The sequence below is a fragment of the Ambystoma mexicanum genome, chromosome 1p (assembly GCF_040938575.1).
Source record: "Ambystoma mexicanum isolate Mex_15411 chromosome 1p, UKY_AmexF1_1, whole genome shotgun sequence".
NCBI classification, from domain to species: Eukaryota; Metazoa; Chordata; class Amphibia; order Caudata; family Ambystomatidae; genus Ambystoma; species Ambystoma mexicanum.
Window position 1 is genome coordinate 83,793,750 of NC_090921.1, and position 14,717 is coordinate 83,808,466.

Below are 14,717 nucleotides of genomic sequence, written 5' to 3' on the forward strand. Positions count from 1 at the left end.
AACAATGGTGTTCATCTCCCAAACTCCACAAACTCTGTGAGGGTCAGTCAGCGACATCTTTTCCCCACAATCTCGGCATTTTTTGAAGCCGGATCGAGGAGTTGTCGGTTCCGAAGAAGAAGCCATCGACGCGCAGCACCCTCTAAAGAAAAAATTTTCCGAGGCCAGCAGAGTTGGAAGGAGATATCTAAGATGAGGAATACGTCGGAGGACACAATCCCTTCGAAGGTGTCCTTTTGCCTTCTTTGTTATAATGTAGAAATGTATCGGCCAAAAAAGGCTAGGGCTTGGGGTGAAATGATGAGGTTTTTTTATTGGATTATTTCTCCTTGTATTTCCATAAAATGTGCTTGATAAAAAAAAATGAATGCAAGATTGTGGTTTTAACCAGGTACATTTAACTCACTGCTATGGGTGTGTAAGAGTGCCCTAAATTACAGAGGAAATATTTGCAAGATTCGCCCACTCCAACGTCACATACATGTCTGTCATACATTAAATATGAACGTTTAAATACAGCATATTACCTTTAACCGTACACCCTTGGCACCAGATGAGTCTGCTCTTTCGCTTCCTGCCAAATCCACCAGACTTATTTTACTGACCTATTTCAGAAAGAAAGTAAAGAAAGCACGAGTCAGAAACATTTCCATCACGCAGCACACAGGACACCTAGAAATATTACATTTGTTTTCTTGCATTTTTAGAATGAGTTTGGCCTGGTTTACCTTGACTGATGTGTGATACTTTTGTCCAAAACATTTTGTATTTGTAAAGTTGATCAGTGTAAACAAAAACATCTCCTGTGAGCTTCTGGACTCGCACCCATTTGGCAAGCCTTTTTCATAGAAATGAAGAGATGCAAAAGGGCATGTCTATACATCTTTACTCACCATAAAAAATTACATAGTTTGGTGTTCTCTACTGCTTGAGTTTCAAAACTTTCATAACTTAGAAACCACAACTGGATTAACCGGTTGATGGCTGAACATCCAAGAGAGAATTCAGTCTTTGAGTTTGTAAATATATACATTTAGTAGATGGGTATACTTTAAGTAATGAAGATCAAGGAAAGATTACCCAAAAAAAAAAAAAAATAAATAAATTAAAAAAATAAGAAAAAGGATGTGGCCTGATTTGCAACCGAATGGAGTTGAAGTCATCAGGGAAAGCTCTGTGCATTACTGTTAGGGAGAATTCTCATTCAATGGCCAATTTCCCTTACTTAGTGAGTCCCTCAGCAGCTTTGCTGGATTTCTGGAGTTTATTTTTCCACTCGGTAAGAGTGTACCTTTTTTTCCCACTCTTACTTGTGTTTTGGCATATGTATTTTCATCTGTTTTTGTGTATGTGGACTCTGGAGTACACCACTTCAGTAGCCCCCTTCTTGTGTGTGTTACACAGCAGCTTCAGTGCAGTGACACAGGGTTATCTTTTAGGCTTCCCACTGACTCCATTTCTGAGGCTGACTACTGTCCCCCAGAAAAGGGTAAAGTTGCCATTAACTTTAGTCATTTGACCACAGATCTAGTACACCCCATCTTACATGGAGTACTGGAAAGGGTTAATCCTTAGCCCTTTTTATCTGTACCTCCTAGAGCATTGTTTTGCTCTTTTAACATTTAGACTTGGCTGGTGGCAGTGGTATCTACCCTAACATTTCTACCGTGATTATACTATATAAACGTGGTATAATTTTAGGCTATTATATTGGCCTCGAACTTAAACCCGCTTGACCAAATACTTTTTCTTTTGGCTCTGGTCGGGTTTATTCGTCATTTCTTTTTGTGAAAATCCTTCTTGTGTTTTACTTTGCACGGCAAACCAGGTTTGCCTTCTTTGTTCACTGTCTTTTGGCAGGCTTCTGCCAAGAAGCCCTCCTCTAGGCGCCTGGGTGTCTAGGTGGGCTGAATGTGAGGGAAGGGTGTAGTCACCCCCTGCACAGGGTATCCTAGGAAACCCAAGTCGCACTTTGCCATGATTGGCTGAGGTGGTTGTCCAGGCCCGACAACCCCCCTGCTGCGTGATTGACAGCCAGGCTGTGTGAATGGGGGATTTTTGCATAAAAGACAGGTCTCTTGGGCTAGAAGTCAGAGTCGCCCCACGAACTACAAGGAACCGAAGAGAAGCGGAGAAGAGGTTGGCTGCTGCAACTATCCTGTCCTGGTGAAGCCCTGCTGCAGTCCTGAGCTATCTACCCTTCGACGACCAGAGAAGATCCAGTCCGGTGTCTTCTTGTCTTGAGCTTGGTGGGGATAACCAGCTCATTTTCTACAGCCAGAGGACCCTCTTTGTGGTCAAAATCGCTGCACACTGCTGTAGTGGTCCGGATAGCCAATTGAAGAGACTCTCCTGTGTTAGAGAGAATTCTCTCTTTAGGCTGAATTTCCTAACCTAGTGAGTCCCCCCGCAGCTTTGCTGGATTTCTGGAGTTTGTTTTTTTTTCTCCTGCCAAGAGTGAGACTCTCTTTCCCACTCTTGGACATGATTTATGTTGTTCCTTTGACTGTTAATGTGTTTTATGGGCTATGGGGTCCTTTACTCCATAGGGTCTCATGTGTTTTTACTATGTGTGTTACACAGCACCCTCCGTGCAGTGACACAGGGGTGTCATAGCGACACCCCACCATAGACTCCATACCCTGGGACTGACTACTGTCTCCCAGGGCATGTAAAGTCACCATTGGCTTTACTAGTCCCAAATTATTAACAGAACCCGGTACAAACCATCACATTGTGGGCGTACTGGTCGGGGCAATTCGATTGCCCCAGGGTCTGTTAGTCGAGGGGGCACGTCCCCGTCCCCCCTGATCGAGTTTTGGCTGGTGGCAGTGGAAAATACTTTATATTCGACCGCGAATATATCCCAATGGGATTTTCCCATTGTTCAAGGCTACCAACTTTAATTATTTAATTCTCATAGCCTCGAACATACCGTCGGTTTGTTTATTTAATATTAATTCGCCGGTTGGTATTTTTTGCCAGGACTCTATTCTAAAATGGCGTTTGTGTTCCAAAAGTGGTGCCCCTCTGTCTGGGTACCACAGGGGGGTGTGGAAGGGGGTTTAGGCACCCTGGACTGAGTTACCTTGGTAACTCAAGTCGCACTGGTGAGCCGGCCGGCTCACCACTTAGCATGTTTGATTGACAGCTAGGCTGAGTGAATGGGGGCGTGCTGCATAAAAACAGGGCTTTGGGGACTGGAACTTCAGAAGTCGCCACAGGACCTGAGAATCCGACGACGGAGAAGCGGAGCCGACCTACCACGACAACACCACCGGTGGAGCCCTGCGGAACCGACTCACTACTTCCCGACGACAGAGAAGAAGATCTCCTGGCTGGAGTGGCTTCTTCCCCCGACTGGTGGGCACAACCAGTTTACCTTCTTTTCCTCGCATCCCAGGACGTCTTGTGGTCGAATTGCCCGTGCCAAGCACCCCGGCAACCGGATAGCCACTTACCACTGGACCGCGAATAAAAGGACCGCTCCTTTTACCTGAGAACTCTGCGGCTGGTTTCTTCCCTGGCAGTGCAACGGACTCCTGTCTTCCTCCCCGACGAGATCCTCTCTTCCCCCGGACGAAGCACCCGCTGCCAGGAACAACTGTCCCCGCTGGAGTATTCTCACCACTTTAAGGTACCATGTCCGCCAGGCCTCCCTTTCTAAAGATTGCTACAAGGTAATAATAACCCCTTAACCTTCTGGACTGGGCTGGCCGCCTTGACCCTCTAACTGGTCCCTTTCTTTTGGTCCAACTCTTTTTGAACCTTTGCAAGACTCTTGTGCACTTCAACCGGGTGACCTTGGACACATTTCGTTCTGATCCTCTTAAAGTGGATCCGGCCTACTGAACTCTAACTTCACGGTTTTATTTGCCTTCCTCTCTTGCTTTGATCTTACGAAAGTGTTGGGATCTGTTTCATATTATTCTCTGCTTTTCTCTCCCTTTTTAAACGAATTATTAGAGTGCCATCTGCGTTAAGCGCTCACTGCTGTCTGAAAATAAGTGGGGCTTTACTTAAGACTTGTCTAATATTCTTCTAAGGGAGTGTATATCTTTTAGTGACCGCATTTTTGAATTGCTTACTATTAGTGCCTGTGTGTTTTTCTAGATGTGGTTTTAAATAAATAATTATATCTCTTTTACACCAAGCTCTGGTCAGTGCTTACTTGTTCTACTGTGTTCTTTCGACCTATTGTGAATACTCTGTATACTGCCTAACTCTTCTTGAGGGAAGTCTGACTGCTCAGCCACAACTACCAAGTGAATCTGTGTGGTACAGACTGCTACCAAGTGGGTTTACTGCCAAACACCTGTAGTCCTAAATCTTTTGCAGTGGTCCCAGAGGGAACTGCACAGGTTTCTGCCTAACATCCTGTTTTTAAGGAGCGCACCTTTTATTCACCGTCGCTGCTGCCTGCTTCATCCCTGTGTGGTGCAGACCCCTCCAGACGTCCTCCTTCGGATCGAAGCTCCAGGAACCGAGGGTCTGCAGGAAAACTACTAGGAACAACTGCCATGGCACCAGCCTTTTCATTGAATAAGGCACTGTGTTCTGATCGAGGAATTGGGGTGAATCCCTTTTCTTCGCCTACAAGGCTTGCCCTTGTCTTCCCTCATTCTTATAACTTTTGCTTCCTCTGTTGACAATATCTAAGTACTCCTGGCTACGTTGAATCGTGAACTATCTGACTGTGTGATCAGCGCCAACACCGTTCCATCGGACACTGGCTCCACTGGAACCCGGTTCCACTTGACACTGGCTCCGGCCCATTGACTTTTGAATTTCTGTCCAAGAGTGTTCTCTGGTTCTGTCTGCCTTGACAAAAGAATTGCCTATGATTTTTGTCCCCAACTCTCTCTGGGTGTCCCAGGTGCTAAGTTTGTTTTTGCCCCGGTAACATTTCTTGCCACGGATAGGTGTTTCTTTAGTAAGACCGAACTGGCAGTACTGTCAAAAAGTGATTGCAAGTGTATTCCCAGTAACGTCTTTTGCTTCGCAACACCGGCCCACTAAAACACAGGGTACTTACCTTGAAGTATACCGTACAAAGTGAATTGGTTAGTGATAGTGTATTTTACGTGTGCTTTTTGAATTAATAGAAGTGTCATGTTTATAACAAATGGTTTAAAATAAATGTACTTCTATTTTTTACCTGAAACCTTGAGTCAGTGTTTGCTTGAGTCACAGTAATTGTGGTCCTTTTGGGGAATCTCTGCTACTGCTCATATACTCTTGAGATAAGCCTGGCTGCTCCGCTACTGCTACCACTTTAACATAGTAGTACAGGCTGTACCAAAGGTAAAACTTGTATTGCCACCTGTAGTCTTAATCGTGTGTAGTGGTCCAAAAGGGCACCGCACAGGATTCCGCCTAACAATTGCAACCCAGTATCCTGAATTAATGTGGACCCTGAAGCCGTGGGAAGCCACCAGGCAAAAATGTTCCACAGAACAACTGCTAAATCCCTCAGTGTTCCCCACTCTGAGCCCCGGCTCCTAAATCAGCAGACCCCGAATGAGCGAGAAGCTGTTCCCTTCACTGCCAGATTTCTGACGTAAGATATGCCATATCATTTCGACTGGCACCAGCACTGCGTTCATTAGATCTTTACGAAAGGAGTTGGCTATCTAAGAATGGCAAGTTAGGACCTGGGAAGCAGGACAGCTGGTTTACTCACCTACAGCCTGCGATCACTCTTCGATTCCTACCCTCAGTTTTGCCATAAACAAATCCAAGCACATCAAGTCTGGGGGCCCTGTTAAGGAGATATTTGCACAGCCCCCTGTTGATGGCTGTAAAGCCATCCAACCTAGTGGTTAACAGTGTGTAACCCAAATGAAAAGACCTACCTCTCATGGTAAGTGAAGCAGAGCAGTCCGGCCTAACTTCAGGAGGAAGAATCGTTAGCAGCGCGGTACAAATATTTACAGTAGTCACCAGATGAGAATACACCACACTAATATACTTAAAAATACACACTTATTACATGGTCACACACACAATATCAATGTTAGGAAAAATAAGTAATTGGATTAAATATAACACAGCAGAGCATAGTGTAGATATGAAAACTGTGAATGCGCAGGAAAGACGTTTGACTGTTTAGCCGAAACTTAAAGTCTGATACCTGGTGGCAAACACTGCACATTCAGACCTTTAGAGCCAAGTAGACCGTAACAATAGACCATACAGTAAAACAGTCATGATTATGATCCAAGAAGCCACAGACTTAATTCACAGATTTTCGTCACACAAAATACATATGCACAAAGCACCGTGGTAGAGGTAGCAGACCGAGGTACACAATATCCAACAAAGAAGCAAGGAGGGCTACGAAAATACAGGATATGTTTTAGTCTCACACCATCTAGGCCCAGTGGGCATATTACACTTCACATACATAAACCAAATTAATACCCAGTGATAGAGTTTAAACCCTGAGACAGATGTGTAAACATGAGGCAGATTTGTAAACAAAATCCATAATAAAACAGGGCTAGTCAATAGGAATGCCGGGCTTGCTGGAAAACTCCAGAGCCCTATTTTGTATTTATTTCCAGTTTTATATAGCATGAAATGGGCAAACAAGTATCAGAACATTAACCACCAAATAAAACAATACATAAAATGCCCTAGTCAACAACCTTTAAAATCCCCTTTGTAAAAGCAGCTCAGTCCAATATATCTAGCTAAAATCCGCCATTACATTTTACACAAAACATTTTCAGATAAAAATGATTCAATACAACCTAATTTAAAGTAATTTTCCATAACCATGTTTTGACAGCTTTTCAGAATTTTAAGTAGTCTAAGATCGTTCGTAGCTTAGCAGGCAGTGCATTCCAGATTTGTACAGCAGCTCCTGTGAAAGGCCCTAGAGTTAATTTAAGCACTTCACTGTGTCACTTGTGACAGTTGAAAACGTGTCCCATAGAAACCAATGGAATCAAATACATAGGATGATTTGTGACTATGATGATGTGATGCTGGAAATGCATTGGGGGGACAGGGCCTCTGTATCCTTCTCCTTTACTGCTTTATATCGCGTGTTCTGTCGTGTTTTCCGTGCAGGAGTTCTTGTGAGACCCCAGGCAGTGCAGCTCTCTTTTGGTTTGGTGTACAAACTCATGGGATACCCTTATGGCACCCATGGGTGAGGGTACAACCCTGTGCCCCTAGTGTATGCTTTTGGGCACCTGTGGGTGGCCCACAGAGTAGGGTACGGGCTGGTGGCAACTCTGTGCTGAATTAACTGGTGTCCTGAGCGGCCTCCATTTTGGGTTGCCCAGGCCCCGTCATTGGAATTGGTAGATTCCTGATGGAGTCAAGATGGCCCCTGTGGCCTCTTGCCCTCCATCGCCTGTTACCTTGATCTTCCCGAAGTCCCAGGAAGCCCTGACTCTGTCCCTTCCCCCTGACTCGCTGTTGGGTGGAAGTTCAATATATAGTAGTGTGGGGAAGTGCCGACCAGACTGGCTGGAGCCTTCCCAACGACCGTATGTTGTGGGTACACCTGTGGGTGGGACCTGGGTGAAAGGAGTGTGTGACGAATATGCAATTCTTGTTGTGGATGTCTAGTTTCTGGTGTTTGACACAATGACTGAAATAGCCTTGCCCGAAACTGGTATGAATGCATGTAGAGTGTTGAATGGCTGGGTGCTTGTCCCAATACACATAACTTGTTGTGTGTGTCTGGAGAGAAGTGAATGGCCTGAATGCACTATGCACCCGATTGGCTGCCTGCCTGCATGAACGCCCTTCTGACCGATTGGTTGCCCGAGTGTGACCCAGCAGAAAAAATGGGAGATCAACTAGTATATCTGGGGGCCTCTCACTGCTAGAATTCGTGTTCAGAAGCTGAAGTCCAATACGACAAGTAACTGGAGTAACCCTGAAGCTTAACCTTAAAGCCCTGCAGGAAGAGCTGTTTTGCTGCTGCTCTACTTCGTCGATCTCAAAGCTGCTGTGTCTCCAAGGACTGATCCAGAGAGGACCTGGTAAGGCGCCCTCTTCCCGAGCTACGAGGGACCATCGTGCACCAGCTGATCTTTGCCAAAGCTCCCTGGTAGACAGACCTACGACAGGCTGCCGACCGGAGACGGGGAATGCCGCGGAATCCCAAAGAGAAGCGCCCGGACTGTTGTCTGCCACAGTCTATGACAACTGTCGGCGACCGGAGCCGCCGTGCTCCCGTTTCCGAACAACCTTCAATTCACGGACGCGCTCGTCCGCACCGCCGCCCGCCTTATCCTGCCAGAGAAGGCCAGGCTGTCGACACGCCGAGGTGCATCTGCAGGTGGGTTTCCCCAACACCCAAAGCCCACAGACGCCGACGACTCGACGCCCTTGCTTGGCCACAGTTCTTCAAACTCTTTACGATCAAGAACCATCGACATTGAGGTGCCCCGCATGCCTCTTCCTTGTAGATGTTTACGCTTCCCTGTCGACGAGCACTGCTAGGAAAGAAGCTGCCACTTCACTGCTGTAGTTCACCCTGTTCTTCGCCGGACATTCAACGACACGTTACTCCTGCCTTAAAGGGAGGGCACTCAAGAAGGGCTGTCGATACCCAGACGAGGAATGCTACAACGCCAGGTACTTTGGGGTTGCAGAAAGACTCTTGTGAACAATATATGGACAGGGCTTGTGACACATCTTTATTCTACAGGTTGCCCAGGTGGGGGGGATCTCCACACATAACGGTCTCGATAACAGGACCAGTATTCTGCCACTTGTTCTAACCAACTGCTTTCCTCTTATATCTATTGTTGGTTTCCATTACGAACTGATTTGTGTGACATTTTACGGTACAGTTGATGCACTTTAAAGAGATCTAATAGCAACTGTGGTACCACGTAGAACTGTATATTTGCCATTATAGATAACCGAGTACAAAGTGAGTTATCGTGATATTGTACATAACCTTGAATATTCATTATATAAAGACTGTTTTAACTAATACAGTGTGCGGACATTCCTTTGTGGGTGCTTGGGGAATACACTGTACTTAAGAACCAGCCCGCATCACCTCCTGAGAAGCTAGGGCTTGATGGCTGTCCATTGCTACCACAATAGAGAATCTTGGCTGAGGTCCTCTGTGCCTCTCCTCTACCATATAGAGACCAGGAGTATAGACACCCCCCTCCGGTCCTTTACAGATGAAAGTCAGGTAAGGCCTAGTTCCTCTCAACAGGTCAAGAGGAAACACCAGAGAAGACCCACAAGAAGAGATGCAGGGCCAGGTCCCAGCCCCAGGACAGAATGCAGCCAAGCAGGACGCAGCCCCCAATGCAAATCAATGAGCAAATACAGTTAGTCTACCTGCAGAGATGCTCTGCCTCGGAGAGCCCCCCCCCACACTCATCAACCTATACATCCAGATTTAAGAACTTACAGTGTTACTTCCTGGAAAAGACCATTCCAGGAAAGCAGAACAAGCTTGTCAGTTAACGCTTCTTTTTACAGGGTGATGGTAGGATTCAGGGGCTAGAACCCTGAACCAGCAATGACCCATTCAGCCCAAAAGACAAACATTGTCCTTCACAGGAATGGAACCTATCATCCAAAAGAGGAATCACTGACAGCGATAGTTCTAGGACGACTGTGGAACCTGCATACAGCAGACCCTGGCAGCTCAGTAAGCAAATGTGGATGGTACACCCGCAAAAACCCCTGCATTAGGACTGTGTTGGAGATCCATGATGGCACAGAATAGCAGATGAAGAGTACCATCAGCAGGACAAGGAAGACTGTTAGGCAGAAACCTGTGCAGTTCCCTTAGGGACCACTGCAACAAGTTTAAGACTACAGGTGTTAGCAGTAAACCCAATTGGTAGCAGTCTGCACCACCCAGATTTACCTGGTAGCTGTGGCTGAGCAGTCAGACTTCTCTCAAGAAGAGTTAGGCAGTATATAGAGTATACACATTAGGTACAAAAATACAGTAGCACAAGCATACACTGATCAGAGCTTTGGTATAAAAGTATATAATTAATTTGAAAAACACACTTGTAAAAATACACTGGCATTAATATGTCAAGCAAGTTCAAACACAGTCACTAGAAATATATACACCTCCCTAATTAATTATTTGACAAGTCTATGTTAGTACACCACTTATTTAACAAAGCAGAGGTGAGCGCGTAACCATCGATGGCACTCCAATAATGATTTAAAAAGGGAGAGAAAAGGCAGAAATAGGAAAACACACAATACCAACACTTTTAAAGATCCACAACAAGTCAAGAAAGGCAGGGTCTACTGTAGAGCCAAAAAGTTCATAGGCCAGGCCCACTCTTGGAGAGAGCAAGGCGGAATGTGCCCAAGATCACACAGTTGAAGTACACTTTAAAAGTCTTTGCAGATAGTTCCAAAAGGAGTTGGATCAGTTCAGAAAAGTTAGTTAACAGGTCCAAGGTCACCCCAGGATAGAGAGTCAAGGATTTACGGGACACCTTGAACAGTCTGTTGCAAGGGAGACCAGGCGGGACACAGTACCTGAAATGGTGAGAAAGCTCCAGCGGGGGCAGTTGTTCCTGGCAGCGGGTGCAAGTCGGTGCTTCGTCCAGGAGAAGAGAAGATCTCGACGTGGAGGAAAGCTGGAGGTCGTTGCACTGCCAGGGAAGAAACCAGCCGCAGAGTTTCACGGTTAAAAGGTACTATCCTTTTATTCACGGTAGTGGTGAAGCGTGGCTATCTGGCCGCCGGGGTGCTTGGCACGGGCGATTCGACCATGAGACGATCTAGGAAGGTGAAAAAAGGCAAACTGGTTAACCCCACCAGATCAAAGGAAGAAGACTCTACTGGAGGAAGATCTCTGTCGTTGGGAAGTGGTGAGTTCGGTTCAGCAGGGCTCCACCGGTGGTGTCGTTGTTGCAGATCGGCTCAGCTTCTCCCTCTTCGGATTCTTTAGGTCCTGTGGCGACTTCTCAAGTTCCAGTCCCCAAAGCCCTGCTTCTATGCAGAAAACCACCATTCATCAGTCCTAGCTGTCACTCAAGCATGCTAAGTGGTGAGCGGGCGGCTCACCACTGGGCCAATCACACAAGAGTTGTGACTTGAGTTGCCGAGGCAACTCAGTCTAGGGTGCCTATTCCCCCGCCCCCTCCCACACATCCTGTGGACCCAGACAGAGTGGCACCACTTTTGGAGGCTTCTATGCAGAAGCCTGCCAAAAGTGGAACAAAATGCTCGACTTGGGTTGGAGTTACAGAGGCGAACACAAACGCCATTTTAAAACCGAGTCCTGGCAAAAATACCCAACCGGGGAATAAATATTAAATAAATAACCCGGCGGTATCTTTAACAATGCACCAAAAAAGTGGTGCGTTTAAAATGAATGGGAAAATCCCATAGGAAATATTCCGGTGGAAAATTTTGCGTGGTAACCACTGCCACCAGCCAGAAACTTGACAAGGGGGGACTGGTCAGTGCCCCCTTGAAAAACAGACCCAGGGGCAATCGAATTACCCCTACCAGTACTTCCACAATATGATGGTTTGTACTGGTTCTGTTCATAATTTAAGACTAGTAAAGTCAATGGTGACTTTACATGCCCTGGGAGACAGTCAGTCCCAGGGTATGGAGTCTGTTGGGGGTCACTATGACACCCCTGTATTACTCCACTGAGAGTGCTGTGTAACACATATACCAAAAACACATGAAGCCTATGGAGTAAAAGATCCCATAGCCCATAAAACATATTACAAAGTCAAAGGACGTTCTCAAATCATGCCTGAGAGTGGGAGAAAGAGAGTCTCCCTCTTAGCAGGAGAAAAAAATAAACCCCAAAAATCCAGCGAAGTTGCTGGAGGACTCACTAGGTTTGGGAAATTACCCTAAACAGAGAATTCTCCCTAACAAAGACCCGGGGAAGGATTAACCTGAACATGCGAACCAGAGCAAGGGCAACAGACAAGTCCCACCAGTATAGCCAAACTGGGTCTCAGAATCAGCAACTCAGAGCGTCCGCCGCCGCGTTTTCGTCTCCGGCTAGATGAACTGCCGAGATCGAAATTTCCTACTGGATGGCCCAGAGCTGCATCGCCTCCCTGCACAATGAGTGACCCTGCCCCCCCTTTTTTGTTGAGGCAGTGCATGGCCACTGTATTGTCCGTCATAATCGGGACATTCTTCCCCCGCAGAGACGGCAGAAAAGCTCTCCGACGGAAACCAACGACCGCTGACTCAACTCGTTGGCATGAGCTCCCCATCCCGTGAGGGACACGTCCGTCACGATCGTCACCTCCTGCCAGGGTAGCCAAAATGGAGCCCCCTTCATCAGATTGCCTTCAACGGCCCACCATAGAAGATCCTGGGCGACCAAGGGCAGCACCTGAACGGGGTCCGACATCCTGCCGGAGGACTGCGACCACTGGAGCTTGAGAGCCCATTGCAGAGATCTCATCCGCAACCTGGCCTCTGGCACCAGAAGAATGCAGGATGCCATGAGGCCGAGCAACCTCAAGAACTCGAACTCCGGGAGACACTGGGCATGTTGAAACTTGTGCACCATCTGCTGAATGTGATGAGCGCTCACCTGGGGAGGCGAACACTGCCCCAGAGATGTGTCGAGCACTGCTCCGATGTACTAGACCGCTGGGTAGGTGTCAAGTGGGACTTCTTTAAATTGAGGGAGAAGCCCAGCTTGTGAAGGGAGTGGCAAGTGACTGACAGTTGATCCAGGGCTTGCTCGGGAGAGCGCGCCCTAATCAGCCAATCGTCTAGGTAGGGGTAGACATGAATTCCCCCTTTTCTGAGATACGCTGTCACCACCACCATGAGCTTGGTGAAGACCGTCGGGCGGAGGTCAATCTGAACGGCAGGACCAGAAACTGAAAATGCGAGTCGCCAACGCAAACCTCAGGTACTTCTTGTGCTTGGGATGAATCGGAACATGAAAGTAAGCGTCCTTGAGGTCGAGAGACACCAACCAGTCCTGAAGTTGAAGGGCCTGGAGGACTTGAGAAAGAGTAACCATCTTGAACTTGTTCTTCCTGAGGAGCTTGTTCAAATCACGCAAGTCTTTTTTCAGGATCAAAAAATATGGGGAATACCATCCCTTGTTCCTCTCCGCTACAGGCACCAGTTCTATGGCGCCTTTCTCAAGCAGAGATAGGATTCCCTGCACAAGGAGCTGATCCGGACTCTTCAAAGAGAGATTCCCTGATGGACTGTCGTGAGGCCTCTGCCAGGAAGGATGACAGTAGCCGTGGGCTATGATCTCCAGAACCCACACATCTGAAGTAATGGAACAACATTCTATAAGATGCTGCGCCAGCCTTCCCCCAACCGGCGAACCATGGGACATGGCCTCAAGACTGAGCTGAAGCGGCTGCGGCAGTGCCTGAGGACAAAGAGGCAACTGCCCGAGCAGTCTTGGCACCTTGAGTACCTTGTTTTCCACATCTGGTACTCCTACGGTGGCTCTCTGACTTGGAGCTCCCCTCGATCTACCAAAGGAAGAGTAGTATCGAAAGGAACCTCCCCTCCATTGCTGTCCCCTAGTGTTAGGGAGAATTCTCTGTAAAGGCTAATTTCCCAAACCTAGTGAGCAGCTTTGCTGGATTTTTGGGGTTTATTTTTTTCTCCTGCTAAGAGTGAGACTCTTTTTCTCCCACTCTTAGACATGATTTGAGGTGTTCCTTTGACTTTGTATGTGTTCTATGGGCTATGGGGTCCTTTAGCCCATAGGGCTTCATGTGTTTTTGATATGTGGGTTACACAGCACCCTCCGTGCAGTAACCCAGAGGTGTCGTCGGGACCCCCAAACATAGACTCCATACCCTGGGACTGACTACTGTCTCCCAGGGCATGTAAAGTCACCATTGGCTTTACTAGTCTCAAATTGTGAACAGAACCAGTACAAAACATCATATTGTGGACGTACTGGTCGGGGCAATTCGATTGCCCCGGGGTCTGTTGTTCAAGGGGGCACTGTCCAGTCCCCCCCCGACCGAGTTTTGGCTGGTGGCAGTGGATACTACTTTTTATATTCGACCGCAAATATATTCCTATGGGATTTTCCCTTGTTCGAGACTACCACTTTTTAAAATAAATACAAAAAAGAAGGTGGGTGAGGCGCGCACTCCCGGTTCTGGTCAATTGAACCTGTTGCAAAAAATAAGTAGCTGGGTCACATCCCAAATTGGACAAATATTCACAGGGTTAGATCCCTTCAAATGGACAAATATTCACAGGGTTAGATCCCTTCTGCTGCAAATTAGGTACTCAGTATTAACAGGGTTAGATCCCTTGCTGCAAATCAGGTATTCAGTAATAACAGGGTTAGATCCCTCAGCTGCAGTTCTGTGGTCTGTAGTTGTTCTCCTCCTAGCGCTTTCTTATCTCAAATAATCATCAGGAAGCTGTTGAGCAGGTGTGTCTAATTAGACTCAAAGGATTCTGGTAGCTGTAGTGAAAACGTTTTTTTCTGTTCAGGTGACCAGCAACCGACACCCTTCCAAAGCACAAGTCCTTCCCAAATTTGGGGGAGGGGAGAGAACCATCTTTATGATTCTCCAAAGTGGGGCACAGTCACCCCGTGGCGCTGCCTCTGGAGCCCGGGACTCCCATAGCATTAAGTACAAAAAAGAAGGTGGGTGAGGCGCGCACTCCCGGTCCTGGTCAATTGAACCTGTTGCAAAAAATAAGTAGCTGGGTCACATCCCAAATTGGACAAATATTCACAGGGTTAGATCCCTTCAAATGGA

General features: G+C 47.0%; 1 protein-coding gene across 2 annotated transcripts in view; it reads right to left on the reverse strand.

Annotated features, from left to right (window-relative positions):
• Positions 1 to 14,717, reverse strand: part of KIF1C (kinesin family member 1C) — a 1,865,342-nt gene that overhangs the window by 1,276,926 nt on the left and 573,699 nt on the right. For both annotated transcript variants that reach the window (XM_069643618.1, XM_069643608.1), the window contains exon 9: positions 528 to 605. In XM_069643618.1, coding sequence (XP_069499719.1) covers positions 528 to 605 — 78 coding nt within the window. The remainder of the gene's footprint in view (positions 1 to 527; positions 606 to 14,717) is intronic.